The sequence below is a fragment of the Pteronotus mesoamericanus genome, unplaced genomic scaffold (assembly GCF_021234165.1).
Source record: "Pteronotus mesoamericanus isolate MK-2021 breed Mesoamerican mustached bat unplaced genomic scaffold, CSHL_Meso_final scaffold_85, whole genome shotgun sequence".
NCBI classification, from domain to species: domain Eukaryota; kingdom Metazoa; phylum Chordata; class Mammalia; order Chiroptera; family Mormoopidae; genus Pteronotus; species Pteronotus mesoamericanus.
In genome coordinates, this window is record NW_026555329.1 from 65,362,693 (window position 1) to 65,381,646 (window position 18,954).

Here is an 18,954-nt window from a genome sequence, read left to right on the forward strand (position 1 = left end):
CCTTAAAAGGAATGAGTGTGCAGTTTCCCTCCCTTTCCCCTTCCTCGCTGGCCAGGAGGCAGACATGGCAGGAGCTGGAACAGCCAACTTGGGGCGCAGAGATGGAAGCCACATGTTGAGACTGGCTGAGGCTACCAGCTCTGGATGCTTCCCTTTGGACTGCTATGTAAGAGAGAGCAAAACTTCTGTTTGGTTTAAATCACAGTATCTTGGGGTCTTCTGACCACCTGGACTAGACTTCAAGTAATACAGCTTCTTGCTACGACCTCTATCCAGAAGCCTATACTTCGTTATTTGTACTTGTGTTTCTTATTCCAAGTTTTATGTTTTCCTTCTTTAAAATTACGTTGTTAGCTAGTGGTTTGCCTAATTTTTCTTTTTCAAAGAACCAGCTTATAGGTTTATTTATTCTAGTGTACTTAGGGTTTTAAGATTATTTTTGCTATCTTCATCTTGGAATGAATTTCTAGCCATTTATGGAATTATTGGGTCGCATTCTTTTCTCTGCAGCATTCTTTCCACATTGTTCCATTGTCTTATGCCATCTAAAACTGCCTGATAGAAGCCTGAGGCCAGTCTCATTTTATACCCCTTGGTAGATTGGTTGTCTGCTTCCTCTGTCTGGATGTTTGTATAGGGTGCTTTTGTTACCCTAAGATTTAGGAACTTTACAAGACCAAGTCTGGACTCACTGGTTTCTTTGCTCAGTTTACCTGGGATATAGTAAATATCCCTGTTCATTTACCAAATTGAGTGGGTTTTTTCTTTGTTTCAGAAATGGCTTTTTCTTTTATGTTTTCGACTCCTTTTTAAATTCTATTTGTTCCCTCTTCATCTGGGATTCTACCTGCCTATTGGATCAATGTAAATGTCTTCTGTATTTATAATTTTCTTTCTAGTCACTTCATCTCTTTGCCTTTCTTTTTTTTTTAAGATTTTATTTATTTTTAGAGGGAGGGGAAGGAAGGGAAAAAGAGAGGAAGAGAAACGTCGATGTGTGGTTGCCTCTCACACACCCCCAATCAGGGACCTCTTTGGTCCACAACCCAGGCATGTGCCCTGACTGGGAATCGAACTGGCAACCCTTTGGGTTCACAGCTCAGCGCTCAATCCACTGAGCCACACCAACCAGGGCTCTTGCCCTCTTTACTCTGTTCTGTGGGATATTCTCAAGCCTGTCATGTGTCACTGACTCAGTTTTCTGTCATACCAACTTCACTTCTTGTGGATTCTAAAGTGACTTTTAGATTTTTAATGGACTTTTCTTCTATTGCTTTCCTTACCTTCCCAGTCTCTTTTCTCCTAATTTTGGTGTCTCTGATTTTTTTTAATAGGCTCCCATATTATATTTAATATCCCCGGGGGTACAGAAAAGACTCTTTTCAAAAACTTTATTCTTTTTCCTGAAATCATTTTTCTTCTGATAATTATTCTTTCTTTTTTCCCCAGAGATTTTATTTATTTATTTTTAGAGAGAGGGGAAGGGAGGGAGAAAGAGAGGGAGAGAAACAGCAGTATGTGGCTGCCTCTCATGTGACCCCCACTGGGGGCCTGGCCTGCAACCCAGGCATGTGCCCTGACTGGGGATCGAACTGGTGACCCTTTGGCTCGCAGATCGGCACTAAAGCTACTGAACCACACCAGCCAGGGCCTGATAATTATTCTTTATATGTATTTTCCTACTGACATTCTTTGGGATCCCATGGTAGCTCCATACTAAGAAATTATGACTATTTTAATTAAAGAAAAACAATACCTGAATCCACCAACCCTTTATATATAACTTCTAATTCACAGGGAATATAGTTGCTAAACGAGCAACCTAAGTACCACGAGGAAGTAGCCAGACAAATCCAGAAGGTGGGACATTCTGTAGAACAACTGACTCAATTCCTTCTACCAGTAAGTGTCCTAAAAAAGGGACTGTACTAGATCAAAATAAACACAGGGGAATATGTGGTCCTGGTTTGGATACTGATTTGGATAAAGAAGTGTAAGAATAATTGGAGTTAATTGGAGAAATTTTGATATGGCCTGGAAATCAAATGAGATGAGATGAAATCAAAGTATGCCAAAACACAAAGGTAGAGAGTGTTGACTGAATAAAACAGGTTATAAATAGGTCATAAAGATTTTTTAGAGCATGATCTCATTTTGGTACACACGCACATACAGGTAGTTGTTACAGTAATGTTTCCTGGGAGGTAGGTATATGCTGTTTGTTTGTTCTTTAACTTGTCTGTATTCTCCAATGTTCTACAAAGCACCAGTACTGCTTATGTAACAAAGTTCTTTTTAACAGTGACACAGATTTTAATGCGACAGCTTTACCATGAAGATAATAAAGCTTAAGTTTCAGGGCCCCTTATTCACACAGCTCTTCCAAGGGCCAATTTCATGTCGTACTTTGTGGAATTTTTAAAAAATTTTATCTTTTATGTTCCAGCATTTTTTACTGTGGTAAAAATGTACTATGTAAAATGTCCTATTTTACCTATTTTTAGGTGTACATGTCGGTGGTATTACGTGCATTCACATTGCTGCGTAGCTGTCACCATCACCCATTTCAAGGACTTTGCCATCTTTCCAAACCAAAGCTCTGTACCTGCTATACAACTCTCAGTTCCCCTGTCCCTCCAGACCTTTTAATTTTTAAGAGTCTCCAAAATTATATAAGCTTTAAACACAAAACCTGGGTCCAGTCCCAACTGGCAACTAGGAATCCTGGTCATTCCTGAGCAGTCTTTGAAATGATACCTGATACTGCCAAAGTGACGTTAGTTTCAAACCAATGGAGAGTCAACATAGTTGTGGAAACTGTCACCAAAGTGCCAGTTGCCAAATGCACAAAAGGCAAGAACTGTGGCAACATCAATGTCCCTGAATGCACAGGAAGGCAAGAGCAATGATTTTTCATATTATTGAAATATGTAGTTACACAACTTTCTCCAGAAGGTCCTAATTTCCAATAAATTAACCATAACTTCTTCATTGCTTAGAATTATTGGTAAACAGTACTATCATTTCCTATGAAACTGGTCCAGAAGAGCAGATAGTCATTTTATGTTGTTTTATCAGCTAGTTTTAAATCTGGCTCAATATAACAGAAAACCCTAATTTATTTCTCTCATACATAATAGATGTCTGGAGGTACACATTCAGACTAGTATGATAGTTTCATGATCCTCAAAGAACTGGAGCCCTTTTATCTTGCTACGCTACCATCCTTATATGCTGCGTTGTGACCCAAAGGGCTGCTCAAGCGCCAGCCATCGAGTCTGTATTCCAGCCAAAAGGAAAAAGCAAGGAGTGAAAAAGAGCACTCCTCTTCCTACAATGATTCCTCACAGAAGTTGCACCTAACACTTGAATTATCTCCCTTTTGACAAAACATATTCATATGGCCTTACCTAGTTGTAAGGGAGGCCAAAAATTATAATATTTATTCTAGAAACTTGTGCCTAATCAGATATCCTATTGCTAAAGGAATGGAGAGCATGGATCCAAAGTATACAACTAAGCATGTGTAAAATGGTTTTTTAAAGGATATAATGTGCTAGTTTTTGAGGTTTAGGGGAAGCAGCTAGGAAGGGGTAGACATCTTAAAGCAGATTTATATCAATGCTTAGTATTTTATTTACAGCAAAAAGCTCACCTCCTCACAATTAACTTTCTAGACTTGGTGCTGAAGCTTTCCTCCACACACCACAGAAGTGGGCTCAACAGATTTATATGAAAAAGAAAAAAGTCATTTTCCCAGTTGAAGGGAACCTTTGAATTTTTCAATAGCCAAATATAACTAAATCATATATATCTAAGCCAATAAGTTTTACTGTTGTGGGCAAGCTTTAACTGTGAAAAGCATTGTATCGGTGTACTAACTGCCAGCACTTTTGTACTGTGTGTTGCTAGGGAAATGTACACCATAGGATGTAGTCTCTGACCCCATCCTTAGAGAACGTTACCATGGAGGACAGCTTCCTGACGTGGTAAACAAAAGAAAACGCGGAAGGTGAGTGCGAAAGCTGCTTTACCAACCAGGGAGCTGTTACAGGTGCTTGAGCGGGAGCACAATAGAAATGACACCAGGGGAGGGGCTGGTGAAACCGCAGGATCTCATGACCTTATGACCTTTCAGCATTCTACCTTATTTAATAATGAAATAGCAAAATAAATCTTCAAGCTTTACATTTCATATATGGCTTGTCAAATTGCTTTTCTAAATTGATCACCTTTGACCTTGATGGTCAATGTGTTATTTAATAAATTCTGAAATGTCCAAATTGGAGTACGCCCTCTCCTTGAAATGGATTTGAATGGCGGTCAGTCGGCCTGGTTCTTCGGCCCTGACCTAGCCACCCCAGGACTTGGGCTCTTTCTTCCTCTTGCTCAGGAATAAAGAACAGTGTCGCTCTGACAGCGGGAATGGCCTGTTGATCAGCAGAGCTGCTCATCGGGGTTCTTTTCCTCGCAGCTGGCATCCTCACAAACCCAGCCCCTGGGTAAGAATCTCATTATTTCTACTGCTCCTTCAGTTTGACCTCCTAAGGGACACGGGCCTGCGGAAGTAACCAGCCAGCCGTAGCAGAGCTCAGAGAGGCACCTAGACCTGCTTCCATGACCAGAAAAGCCTGCTGCAGCTGCACCAGGGCATGTGCGGGCTCCCATTGTATAAAGCGTGGGAAGGCTAGATTTTCAATTAACAGCCCTGAAAACTCTTCTGCAGGCAGGTTGCTTTAAAAATAAGGGGGTGTTGAAAGGCAGGGAGGGTATCCTTCCTATTAAGAGCAGAAGGAGCTTCCCTACAGCCTTCCTTCCTCACTTTCTGCCCTGCTCACCACCTTCTCAGCAAGTTCTGGGGGAGCTGCGTCCTTGGGTTCCAAAAAGGGCTGGAGAATGTTAGGGCACCAGCCAGCCAGCAAAGCACCCTAGAGGAAAAGGGAGGCTCCCGCACATTTCCCTTTCCTGCAGGCTTGCCCTGGTTTTTCATGACGTCATCCATTCATCATTGTGAGCTGATTGGCGGTCCCAGGCCTTGGCCAGCTGCCCAAGGCCGGAAGGCCAGAGCGAGACCCCAGGACAAATGTGCAGCAAGCCCCTGAGCCCTGAGCATGTGTGGAAATGTTGTCATCAGTTCCACCAAGAAAGACTTGTTGGAAATCAAAGGCAGTAAAAGTCAAAAGATCCTATCCATCTTTTCCTTCCCTGAATGCCTGGGAAGAATTCAGGGGCCTCTTGCCTGTGGATAGAGAACCAAACCCTGGAGTGGGCCTGGGTGTGGAGGAGGGACTGCTCTGCCAGATGGTTCATTCTCCAGAATTCAACCTGTTTCCTGACTCCGTGGTGTTTGAAAGCAACTTCGTCCAGGTACTCCGGAGTCCCCAGAATGGCACCCCTTGATTCTGCCAAACCTGTTCCCAAGATGTGACCAGGAGAGTGTGGTCCCTGAAACTGGAGTGGAGTGAGAGCTGAGACGAGGAGAAGTCAGTCGGCCTGGAAAGCAAGGCCACCCCTGTTTGACCCTGACTTTGCAGCACCCAAGACAGGGCTTCTCCTATAGACAGTTGTCCCCCCTGGGGGAGAGGCTGGGTGTTCTCTGCTCTGAGCGGAGGGTTTGGTATCTGAACGCCCCAGTCTACGTCCCCCTCCAGGCTGTCAGCCCAGAGCAGGTGATCAAAGGGGCCGTGAAGCAAGGCGCCCTTTGGGGGTTTGGAACAGAAACGCTGATTGATGAGAGAACAAAAACGGGGCCCCCAGAGAGACCTGGGCTTGGAGTGCGGGCCACTGCTTTCTTGTCAGGAGGCATCCTATGCAAGGGACCTGGACACTCTGATTCCCAGTGTTCCTTAATGTAAAAGGGGTCGGATGACATGAGGATCATATGCAAACCCAGGAGGCAAAGGCCTTCGTACAAGGGGCACTCAGTGCATGTTTGTTTCCCTGCATGGGCTCCCAGCACGGAGCTTGGGAGTTGCAAGGGACCTTGCAGTGCAGGGAAGTGCAGGAGATGATAAGGCCCCTCAGAGAAGGGCCAAAGAATGTTTTTTCAGAGAAAAGCCAGGAAACAGTCTAGGGAAGGTTCATGGAAATGTGACACATGTCAGGGGACTTCTGGGTTATAGTTCTTGTGGGCAGTTGCTAGCAGCAGGTAGTGTAAATACTGCTACAGTTGTTCAATCAATACAGACTAAAACAGTGGTTCTCATCTAGCAACGATTTGCCTTCTAAAACCAGGGAACATTTACCCTGCCCAGTGTGGCTCAGCTGGTTGGGCATCATTAGATTCCCGGTCAGGGCACACGCCTAGGTTGTGTGTTCAACCCCTGGTTAGGGTGTGTACGAGAGGCAACTGATCGATGTTCCTCCTCACATCAATGTTTCTCTCCCTTTCTTCCTCTCTTCCCCTCTAAATAAGTGAATGAATTAACGAATGTTCAAAACCAGGGAACATCTGGCAGTGCCTGGAGACATTTTTTGTTGTCACAACTTGGGCAGGGTGCGGGAGGGCATTGCTACTGGCATATCTAGTTGGTAGAGGCTGAGGATGCTGCTCAACACCCTACAGTGCATAGGACAGCCCCCTCTCCAAACAAAGAACCATCCTGCCCGCAATGTGAATATTGCCAAAGTTGAGAAACTCACAGCTGAAATGCTCTGCGGCTTCTGCCAAACGCTCAGGCTGTGCCCTTGGGGCTGCTTTGCAGGTGAAAAAAGACAGGAACTGGATTGACATCTACAAAGCCTCCTACACCATGGCCCTCGGGGTGACCTCCTCTGTGCCCTGCCTGCCCCTTCCCAACACCCTCCTCATGGCCAGCGTCAAATGGCGCCGGGGGCAGAGCCAGACATGGAACAGACCATCCATGGCCCCAAAAATCATCTTGAAGAGGTAAGCTACACCAGTGGGAATGAAGGACAAGTGGCGGGCGGGCCGGGGGGTACCCAGAGCAAAGGCTGCTTTGTGACTAAACTCAAGGTTAGAGAAAGCAGAGACTCCATCAGCAGTGACATTGGTTTTGTCAGACACTGGTAAGCTGACAGTGGGCATGCAGAAGCGTCTTGGTCAGGTGGAGGCATTGTGTGGACAGGAATGAGGGGCCAATCTACATGCTCGCCTTTCTTCTCACTGCATTCACCCCACTGGATTCTTGGAGACTCTCTCTGCCTTGGAGCAAGGAAGCAGTGAGATCTGGCAAGCGGAACGTAGGTTGGGAGCTGCAGGTTCTAGTCCTTGGCATACAACTGAAGAGACTCATAATGTTTGAGTCATAGGTTACTTGCCGCATCTCAGTTTTCTTACTGGTAAAATAAGTGGAGCTAAGTGTCATTAGAACTGTGACATAGAGTGACATCATGCTTGTCTAGGATGAAACAGCCTTTTTAAATATTTGAGCCTCTTCAAGTAATCTGTAGGATATTTAGGAATCTCTAGGTATTTCCAGAAATCCAAGTAAATCTTTCATTTCTCCACGTTGCCTCAGCGATGAACATCTCCATTATGTTCTGGTGTACCTATAGCAAGCACAGCCCAGCCACAGCTGGCTACTGTTCGACCCAAAGCCAGCTCCCCAAACCTTAGCTCTTTTGGGAAGAATATGAGACAATAAGGTCAATCACTGGGCAAGCCGGACGGGGGAGCCAACTTTGTGGCAGAGAAGGGTAGATCCCTTTGTGCTATCAAGAAGGAAATTGGAAACCCCTTTGACCCCAGCTACCTCACTCCTGGGCTGTCTCACTCAGGCAGGGTCCTGGGGCACCAGCCTGAAAATCGTGGCAGGATGGGTGGAGGTTCAAATGCAGATTCCAGGGACACACCCCAGACCGACTGAATCTGAGGGGTATCTTCAGATGTCTGCATCTTAGACAAGCTGTCCAGGTGAATATGATCTCTGTAAAGTTTGAGCCCTACTTTGCTAAGCACTCTCTTTCCTCCCTCCAGGAGCCTTAGTCCTGAAGGAGACACTCCTCACCTTAAGGCAGACTGGGTTGGATCAGAAGCAATGGGGTTGTCAATGTGTGTCTTCCCTCATGTCTTCAGGATTCTCCCATTGAAATTCGTGGAGCTCCAAGTCTGTGACCAGCTGCAACGCATCCTGCGGTTGAGGACAGTCACAGAGAAGATCTACTACCTAAGACTCCACTCTGACCATCCTGAGATTGTTTTCTACTTCTGGGTCCGACTAGTTCAAATTCTGCAGCAGGGCCTGTCCATCACCACCAAAGACCCTAGGATCCTCATCACTCACTGTCTGGTACCCAAGAACAGCTGCAGCCCCTCAGGAGACTCTAACGTAAGTGAGCACCACTGCCACCTCCCGCCAGGCCAGAGCTGAGGGTAGGGCTTAGGTGAGCTGGTATGTGAGCACCTTGTGAAGGCCATCCCTGTCTTGTATTGGGTTATATTGTACAACCGACTGTAAGATTCACTCGCTGTAAGTGCACAGTTCAACACTTTCAGTCAATGTGTAGAGTTATGCTGCCATCATCACAATCCAGCCTTAGAACATTCCCATCACTCTAAAAATTCCCCTCATGCCCATTTGCAGTCATTCCCTGTCCCTATTGATCTGTTTTCAATCTCTGTAAATTCATATTTCTTAAACATTTATATAAACAAAACCCTACCATATCTATAGTCTTCTGTGTCTGGCTTCTTTCACTCAGTGTAATTTTTTCAGGTTCATCTGTGTCACAATATGGGGCCAACTCTGTGACAGAGTCACAGACTAGCAATAATTCATTCCTTTTCATTGCTGAATAGTATTCCATTGCATAGATAAACCACATATTTTTTTATCCATTCACCAGTTGATGGACATCTGGATTGTTTCCAGTTTGGGGCTATTATGAATAATGCTACTATGAACATTTGGGTATAAGTTTTCGTATAGACATAGTTTTCATTTGTCACAGGTAGATTCCAAGGAATGAAATGGCTGAGTCATATGTTAAATTTATCTTTAAATTGTAAATAAATTGGTTGTTTTCCACAGTGGCTGCACCATTTTACATTCCTACCAGCAATGCATGAGGGTTTCAGTTTCTTCACATTCTCACCAACACTAGTATTGTTTATCTTTTTGATTAAAGCCATTCTAGTGGATATGTAGTGATTTTATTTTTGGATTTCCCTGATGGATAATGATGTTGAGCAACTTTTCATGGGCTTATTAGTCACTTATGTCTTCTTTAGTAAAATGTTATTCAAGTCTTTTGTTAAAAAGCCCATTTTTGAATTGAATTTTGTCTTCTTATTGAGTTGCTATAATTCTTTGTATATTATTGATACAAGTCCTTTATCAGATATATGATTTGCAAATATTTTCTCAGTGTGTGAACTTTTTATTTTCTTAATGGTGTCCTTCGTAGAGCAAAAGTTTTTAATTTTGATGAAGTGCAATTTATCAATTTTTTTTCTTTTATGGATCTGGCTTTGATATTGTAGCTAAGACTTCTTTGTTCAACCCAAAGTCACAAATATTTTATCCTATGTTTTCTTCTAGAAATTTTATAGATTTAGCTCTTACATTTAAGTCTGTGATTCACTTTGTGTTACTATTTGGGTATAGTGTGAGGTAAGGGTCTAAGTACTTTTTGTTTTCACACGTTGATGTACAGTTTTCCCAGTACCATTTGTTGAAAAGATTATCCTTTTCTTATTGAGTTGTCTTGTCACTTTTGCCAAAAATTAATTGACAGTAATTGTAAGGATTTATTTCTGTTTTTTCAATTCTGTTTCATTCACCTGTTTGCCTGTTCTTGTGCTAATACCACAATGTCTTGGTTAGTGTAGCTTTATAGTAAGTTGTAAAATTCGTTGTTGTAAGTCTTCCAACTTTGTTCTTTTTCTAATTATTTTGACTATTCTAGATCCTTTGCATTTCCATATAAATTTTAAGATCAGCTTTTCAATTTCCAGAAAATAGACTGCTGGAATTTTGACAAGGACATGTTGAGTTTATACATCAATTAGAAGAGAATTGCCATTTTGATAATATTGAGTCTTCCAATACAAAAATATGGAATGCCTTTCCATTTATTTCAGTCCTCTTCCATTTCTCTTAGCAATGTTTTTATAGTTTTCAGTGTGCAAGTTCTGTACTTCTTTAGTTAAATTTATTCCTAAGTATTTTATTTTGCTGATACTATTTTGAATGGAATTGTGTTTTCTTTTTTTAGTATTTTATTTATTTATTTTTAGAGAGAGGGGAAGGGAGGGAGAACAGGAGAGAAACATCGATGTGTGAGAGAAACATTGGTTGCCTCTCACATACCCCTAACTGGGAATCTGGCCCATAACCCAGGCTTCTGTCCTGACTGGGAACTGAACCAATGACATTTTGGTTCACAGACTGGTGCTCAATCCACTGAGCCATGCTAGCCAGGGCTGAATGGAACTGTGTTTTCTTAATTTCACATTTGCATCATTCATTGGTAGTATATAGAAATACAATTGATTTCTGTATATTAATCTTGTTTACTAGACAGTACTTTTTGTGGGCCCCTTGGTATTGTATGTGTGTGTGTATGTATGATCTGCAAATAAGCAACAATTTTACTTCATTTCCAATTAAGATACATTTGTTTGTTTATCACCTACTGCCTTAACTAGAACGTTTAGTACAATGTTTAATAGAAGTAGCAAACACAGTAGGGAGAAAAAATTCCATTTTCATTAAGTATGATGCTAACTGTGGGATTTGTGTAGATGCCCTTTATCAGGTTGAGGGAATTCCCTTTAATTCCTTGTTTATTGAGAGTTTTTATCATAAATAAGTATTGGGTTTTGTAGAGTATTTTTTTCTGCATCTATTCAGATGGCCAGGTAGTTTGCCCTTTATTCTGTCAGCATAGTGTATTACATTAATTGATTTGCAGATGTTAAATCAACCTTGTGTTCCTGCAATAAGTTCCACTTGGTCATGGTGTATATGTTTAATATCTTTTATATGTTACATGATTTGGTTTGCAAGCATTTTGTTAAGGATTTCTCATCTGTGTTTATTAGAAACATTGGTCTCTAGTTTTCTTGTGATATCCTGACTTTGGTGTTAGGGTAATACTAGCCTTTTTGAATGATTTGGTGTTCCCTTTTCCTCTATTTTCTGAGTTTATGAAGAATTGGTATTACTGCTTCTTTAAGTATTTAATAGAATCCACCAGTGAAGCTACCTGTTTATTTTTGCCCCAGGCCTTAGAATACGATGTGAGACTGACTGGCTTGAACTACAACATAAACTCCATGAATGCAGGGATTTTTATCTGTCTTCTTCACTGCTATATCCCCAGTGCTTGACACATAGTTGACATTCAATAAAGTGTGAGGGAATGAATATGAGCAGCTTGCACTTCTGGAACACCTTTGGGGTATCACAGGCAACAGGAAAGAAAGCAATTTTGGCCAGGTATAAAAAGGAGCTCAGCCCTGGCTGGTGTGGCTCAGTGGTGAGAACCAGCCTGCACACTGAAAGGTTGCTGGTTCAATTCCCAGTCAGGGCACATGCCTGGGTTGTGGGCCAGGTTCCCAGTGAAGGGGTGGCGGGGAGGCGTGTACAAGCTCTCGATGTTCCTCTCTCATATCAACGTTTCTCTCTCTCTCTCTCCCCCTCCTTTCCCCTCTCTCTAAAAATAAATAAATAATTTTTTTGGAAAGCAGCTCAATATAGGATTTTTCTTAGAGAGGTTAAGTTTTTAAACAGTCATTAAATCTACAATAAATATTTGATTCTCCTACATTTAAATATAAAACCAAGTAGCATAAGCTTTATTAAAGTTTATATGAACAGGATATTTGATAACATTAATAAGAATTGGTTATCTGCTAAATAATTTAATGACAATATTATCATTAGGGTACCAAAGAATATTTATAACAATACAGGGAGTATAAGCAGATATGGTCTCAGAACTGCCTCTCTGAACCTGTGACATGATCACCCAGTGGAACAGGGTCTGGACCATGATCTTAGGAAAATACAGAAACCCTCAGGTGTTAATCGCCTGGCTTTGCTTTTTTTCTCCATCTAGTTAGTACAAGAGAAACTCCAAGCCTCCCAGCCCAGCGAGAGCCTCATGCACGTGATGGCCAAGGGGGAGAGTGAGGCCCTCTCTCGGATTTTTGCCGACTTGCACCAGCACAACCGGTTCAGGTACATGACTTATACCAAGCCAGCCTGACGTTCTTTCCTGCAGCCCAGATGGTCTAGCCTATGAGACCCAAAGGCCAAGTAATCTGGTTAATGTGCACAGGGAGGGGCATGAAATGCTGCCACTTGGGATCCAGTGCTGTCCCCGACCCAGGGCATCCTTTTCCCAGTTCTCTTTGCCTTATTCTTTTCTCCACATAGCAAGCCTAGGAGGCTTGATTCCAGAGGAAGAATTTTATAAAAAATGAAAGATAATTCTTCAATAATAAGAATACCTTAGTAATGCAGGTGGAACAGTAAAACCTAATTTTTAATCCAGGTCCTGGTCCTACAGAGACACTAACAAAACAGTGTTTAAAATACTGTCTAAAACTTGGGCTCCTTGACCTACTCCCCTGGCCCCTGCTTGGGCTTTATATGCCTGAGGAAATGGCCCTGTATGTATAGGTAACTTAGGGTTTGAGTGTTAAGACCGGTTGGTATGAGAGAGACAGGATTAGAGAGTACTTAGACCACTGCGCGCCGCAGCCAGAGAGCAAAGATTACGTGACATCCAGGGTCCTAGTGAATTTGATCTGTGGTTTTAAAGAAAAGGGAGAACAGAGAGAAATCGTAAATATCACCGGAAGAGAAAAATGAAGTACCAAAGAAGAGGTTTTTGTCACAACAGGGACCAGCAGCTCAGAGACAGAGCAACAAAAACAAAAGTTTCTTTTGGAATGCTGTTAGTCAGCTGAAAACCAATAAACTCAGCGAAGACAATCTCTCCTGGTGGGTAAGAACTCACACAGAACTGGGGCCAAGTCACTGCTCTGACTGTGAGCCCGTGAGCATATTGTTTGACTCTTCTGGGCTTCAGTCTTCAGATTTGTGTATTTGAAGCTATGGTAGTTCCAGCCTTATCCAGATATTATCAGGATTAAGTGGGCTCAAAAGCATGGAGTGCTTGTCACGCTCCTCAGGAGATACAGTGGCAGATTTAAGCCAACTCTTAATAAATATGAACGTGTGTTATTAAGTCTGCCTTGGGCTGGAGGTAGAAAATTTTTAACAGAAGAAAAAAAACGTGTTAGTTGCCCACTACTAAAGAGCTTATGCTGGGGTCATCACTCTGCATGTTGTATAAAAAAATCTGAAATTAAAAATTTCTGGATTAGATATTGTACTGCTTGAGCTGGAGAGAGTGCTGGACTCTAACAGAACAAGATACGTTGAAGTAACTTTTTGTCTCAATGTGTTAGAAAATTTAAATTTTTAAAATTACTATTTGAAGGATGGCTTCTGTTTATATTCATTGGCCACAATTCAGTCACATGACCATACCCAGCTGCAAGGGAGGCTGGGAAATGCATTCTCTATTTTGCATGTGCCCAACACAGATTTAGATGCTTGCCCCCAAGGGAAAAGGAAAGAAGAAATCCTGGGGGCCTATTGGCCACATCTGGCACAAACAGCTTTGAACATTTCCAGAAGGCCAGAGGATGCTAAAGGCTGAAGGAGAAATGGGCAGTAGCCAGGTCAAGGTGGACAACATCGAACAGGTTAAAGGAAAAAAATGAGAGTAAGACTGAGGCTGTAAGACCTTGAGGAAGAAGCTAGGTGAGTTTAGAGAAAGGGAAGGAAGGACAGTGTGGGAAGCGAGGTGGTCACGGAAGGACATTAGTAGAAGTGGGCAGGGACATAGCCAAGCAGGACCTGGGAAGACATGCAAATGAACTTAGACTTTTAAGTGTAATGAAAGCCTTAGCACCATTTTTAACTGGGAAGTAACATGAGCCAATTTACATGTTGAAAAGGTCAGGCTGGCTGTCGCAGTGACAGTTGATAAGAAGAGAGGAGGAGCAGGTGCGGAGAGACCAGCCAGGAAGCTATGGCAACCCCATTTGGGCTGTCACGTACAAAACAGATCAGAGGGATGTGAGGGCAGGGAGAAGTTAATTTTGGCTCAACAATTGCTTTGTACAGGCTGTTAGTTTCTTCCCTTTAATTCCCCAGAATGAAGGTCTGAGTGATGACTTTTCCCCTCATTCAGGCAGGCTCGAGTCTGGTTGCAATTATATCAGTTTTTGCCTGTTGGCAACAATATGCAACTTAAGAGCAAATAAAATATATGGCTGGGACGCAGGACCAAACAGATGGAGCCACAGCCACTCCCCCTCGGCAGAATCAGCAGCATGGGTTCTGCTCCCCATCACCCCAGCCCCTCCCATCTCCCCCTCCCCTATTTTCCCTTCTGGCATTTTAGTATGTGCCACACCTACCCAACAGAGACACAACTGGCCTTTTTCAGATTTGTACCTGCCTCTAAAGCTTGGTTGGGGAAGATAGAACTAAAAACAAGATTTACAATGAGAATTTCATGCTCTATTTTTTCCTTTTGACCTTCATTTCCTTGATCCTGAAATGCCTGGAGTTCCAGGAGCAGCGAAAAGACGGAGACCAAAAAGGAAAGCTCAGGTAAACAGAGGGTACAGGGCACCCGAGTCTCAGAGAAGCTTCTGCTCTGGAGGCGTAGCAATGAGATTCCCCTCCAGCTCCCAATCCCAACTTTTCTAGCTGTCCTGATGTCCTTTTATACCTTAGTTCAAGTTCCTCTAGACTCTTTGGTCACCATAGTCAATTTGGCAACCAAATCTTACCAATTTCTTTCTTTGAAATGTTTCCTATACCTTTACTTCATTTCTACCCCAACAGATCCTATCCCAATCTACCTTATCACCTCTTGCCTGGACTACTGCAGCAATCTTCTCGTTCATTCATTCATTTGCTCACTCAGAAACATGCACTGAGCACTTGGTAAGTGCCAAACACTGTTGAAGGCTATGAAGTCCCAATGAAGAAAGACATAGTACTGCTTTCAAGGGATTTATAATTTGGTGGAGTCAGATGCGTAAATCCCCAAATTACAAAACCTCTTCTTCTGGGCAACATTCAAAGCTCATGCCTGAGACGCCACAAGGGCCCAAAGACAGGAGGGCCTCTTTCTTCCCAGGAAGCCGTCGGGAAGGCCTAGGGTCTGAGCCAACTGAGTGGATGAGGACCCGTGGGCAGGCCGAAGCGGATGAGTCAGGGCCTTCTGGGAGGAGACAGAGTCTGTGTGAGAGCATGACACATTCTGGGAAAAGTAGCCGAATCTCTGTTAATCTCCAGGTTTTGGTTTAACCAAAATCCACTCATTTGGGCAAGCAGGACTCCAACTTCCGCCCTCTTACGCACCGCACCTGGTTACCCTGTTGTCCTCAGTCAAGTACTCTCAGCCTCATCTCCTTCTCCAGCCCAAATCTCCCGCGCTAGTCAGGCCTGGGCTGTCGCTCCCATGCTTCCTCACCCGTCCTCTGCCCAATCCACCTAAAGCCGCGGTCTAAGTCCTACCTATCCTGCCAGGCACACCCATCACCTTTCTGCCCAGACAAATCTTTCCTCCGTCATAACCTCTCTTACATTATTTCCTAATTGTTTCATAGGTTTCAATGTTGTTTCTTCAACCAATGCTAAAGTTTTTCTTGTGCCTCTGAATTCTCCACAGTGGCAAGCACTAGGCTGGGAACGCAATAGGAGCTCAGTAAATATCTGTGCACCACACTACTAATAAATAATCATTCCTCCAAATTGGCTCAGAAGGCAGCCAGAATTTCATGTTATATTTAAAAACTTAGAGGAGTATATAGATCCTAAGGAGGCTGTGTTAATTTTCATCCAAACCCGGGAGTATGAACTCTACTGTCAGTAGGTGGTATAAGTGGGTAAAGAGTCTACATGTTATGGATCTAAGAAATGGTTGACTTTTCTCTTAACTCTATTAATAAGTATAGCAACAGCTGGGCTGACACTGGGTTTCGGCATTGAGGAGACAATAGGGAGTAGTGGCGACAGTGGCAAAGAGAAAGCGAAAGTTTCAACTAAGGCGTCAATGAACTGTTTCCATGTTAGCACACAAGCCTGGTGTTGCCAGATACTCTGATTTTTCAAGAGAAGCCAAAAATCTGGATTTTTATGTGACATCTCCCCCACCCATGAAAAAGCTAAAGCACAGTAGCGGGCAAACAAAACATATCTAAAACATATCTGCAGGCCAGTTCTGACCTGGAGACTGCCCGTTCCCAGCCCCTGTTCTAAACAGTGAGTGGAGCTGAAGCTGGCCCCCATTTTCTCCAAGTCTATGAATGATTTCTCATGTTATGTGACTGATAATAAAATGGTGATTTATTTCTGTTTTTACATATATTCAATCTTTCTCCCTCTCTCTCTCTCTCTCTCACACACACACACACACACACACCCCATACCTTTTGAGGTCAGAGGTGAGGAAAACAGAAAGAACATTTCAAATATATTTTGGGACTTCAGTCATTGGATATCTGGTGTCATAGGAACGACTCCCAAGATGTCCCTAGGCTGATATCTTTTTTTTTTTTTAAGATTTTATTCATTTACTCTTAGAGAGAGGGGAAGAGAGAAAGAAAGAAATATCAATGTGAGAGAAACATTGGTAGGTTGACTCTCGTACATGCCTGGACCGAGGACTGAACCTGCAACCCAGGCATGTGCCCTGACTGGGAAATTGAACTCACAACCTTTCACTTTGCTGGGTGACGCCCAACCAACTGAGCCACACTGGTCAGGGCCCTGGGCTGCTTTCAGTTAATTATCCTAGGGTGTCCTCAGAACTCTTTTTCCATGGAGCTGAAGAAACCCTTGTTTTCTTGATGGGCCAAGTACTGTACCCTTTCAGTCTCTTGGAACTTTTGGATGAAAAGAGGGAGAGAGGGAGAGAAGGAGAGAGGGAGAGAGAACGCACTATATTTGGAAAAACCAGCATCCCAGCGCTTACCTCTATGGCTAAACCTTTCAACTCCTATCAGCAGGGGGTGTGATCTATTGAAGTGCTTCCCAAAGTTAAATGTGCAGACTGGGGGGCTTGTTAAAATGCAAAATCTGATTCATTGGCTATGGGTAAACCTGAAACTGTGCATTTCTTTTAAATGTTTTTATTACATTTTACATGCAACATTATTTTGTGTTAGTTTCAGGCGTATAGCACAGTGGGTAGATGTTCATACAGGTTATAAAGCGTTCCCTTGAAACTGTGCTTTTCTAACATGCTCCCTGGTGGTGCCAAAGCTGCTGGGCTGTGAGCCATCCTTTGAGCAGCCAAAGCCAAGTGGACCAGGAACAGGCTCTGGCTTAAGGCCATCTGGGTTCAAGGCCATCGCTAGTTCAGCTAGCAGAGGGCAAATTCACTCAGTTAACCTCTCCAAGCAACAGTGGACCCCTCCTTTTACTGGCATTGCCTTGTTAGCAAGAAGTAGTGGTAAAAACACAGGCTCTGGAGCCAGGCTCCCTGGCTTTGAATCCTGTCTTCGCCTCCTCATCATGTGACCATGGGTAAGTAACTTAACTTCATTGGGCCCCAGATTCCTCAGGGACAACAGCAACACTAACCCCCAGGGGCTACTGTGAAGATTAAATGAGTATTACTGCATGTAATTGTTTGGAACAGTGCCTTACCCATAACAATTACCGCACAAATGTTGGCCATAATCTGTGAGCGTGCTCTGTGAATTAAAGGACAAACAAATGCATTCTCTTTTTGACCCAGAGAAAGATATTTCCTCTGAAGACAGCATTCCTTGCACACGTGACCTCAGTTGGAGGGAGTCCTTCACCTGTGGAGAGTGGGAAAGAGAGAACCCCTCTGGGCCGCAGCCCCTCTCGCTCCTCAGCACTTTGGCAGCCTCCACGAGGCCACAGCTGGCCTTGTTCATAGGTACGGTCATAGGATTGGTCTAGCTGCCTCCACGGGACAGGCTTGGAGTTGGACCTCAGGCATAGATCCTAGGGTCCTGAGGGTGCTTCCTGGGGGCTAAGGGGTGGGAGTTGGACGTGCCAGCTACAACCACCTCGCCCTTTTCCCCCCCTGCCCCGTTCTTCTTTACCTCCGACTACGGTGAGTGAAACCCTGAGTGTGGCACCTCAGGAGCCCCCAGAGACCCGTAAGAGTCCTTACCAAGTGGCTCTGAGAGGACAGAGACTAGGATAACACTGCTGTCGCTAGAGCTGCTCCCCCTCTGCTGGGTGGAGACGTGAAGGCTGCCTCTGCAGAGTTTCCATGGGCTCTTCCTTTGAGGAGGTGGGCGGCTGGCTCTCCCTTCTCCTGTCCAGAGCTCTTGGGGAGCCCCAACCTTCTGCTGCAGAAAGTGAGGAGGAGCTAGGCCAGGAGTGGGGGGGCAGGGTGGGGGTCATGCTTTCCTGGGCCCAGCCCTCATCGCTCCATGCTTCAAGGTTCATCCACCCATCCATGTATACATTTAATGAACACTCGTTAACTACTGCCTATGTGCCTCTGCCTGCCCAGAGATAGACAGAATGGTTTGTGTTTTCTAAAGTAAAATATTGTTAATAAACTAATAACTCTTATAAGATACCTGTTATTAACAGTTGACAATTTAAAAAATTAACAGAGTATCTATGTGCTCACAGAAGAGCTTTTTAGGCAAGTGAGATCTTATCAAATATTTTTCTCTACTACACTAATAGGAAATTCTATGTGAGCCACCCTTTCACAGTGGGGAGAATCTAAGCAGCCCTCGTCAACACCACTGTGCAGTGTTCAACTTCCTGAGGGACTCTGGATGGAGAGAATGAGAAAGCCACAACGAAGGAAAAACCTCACGCTGATAGCATAGCCTTTCCTTGGAGACCCACTTGGGAGCACGGCTTCCGGATGAGAAGCGTTACTCCAGCACAGAACTGCGTGACCTCACCACCGCGCATCCCCACACCTCGCCGCCCCTCCGTTCCACCACCA

The 18,954-nt window shown here is 43.8% G+C and overlaps 1 protein-coding gene across 1 annotated transcript; it reads left to right on the forward strand.

Annotated features, from left to right (window-relative positions):
- The first annotated feature begins 5,121 nt into the window (after positions 1-5,121).
- On the forward strand, positions 5,122-18,358 carry GARIN1B (golgi associated RAB2 interactor 1B). Its single transcript, XM_054564216.1, has 7 exons — positions 5,122-5,367; positions 6,705-6,889; positions 8,039-8,291; positions 12,028-12,149; positions 14,566-14,603; positions 17,746-17,913; positions 18,309-18,358. Exons 1-7 carry the CDS (start codon positions 5,122-5,124, stop codon positions 18,356-18,358), a joined length of 1,062 nt encoding a protein of 353 aa, XP_054420191.1.
- The last annotated feature ends 596 nt before the right edge of the window (positions 18,359-18,954 follow it).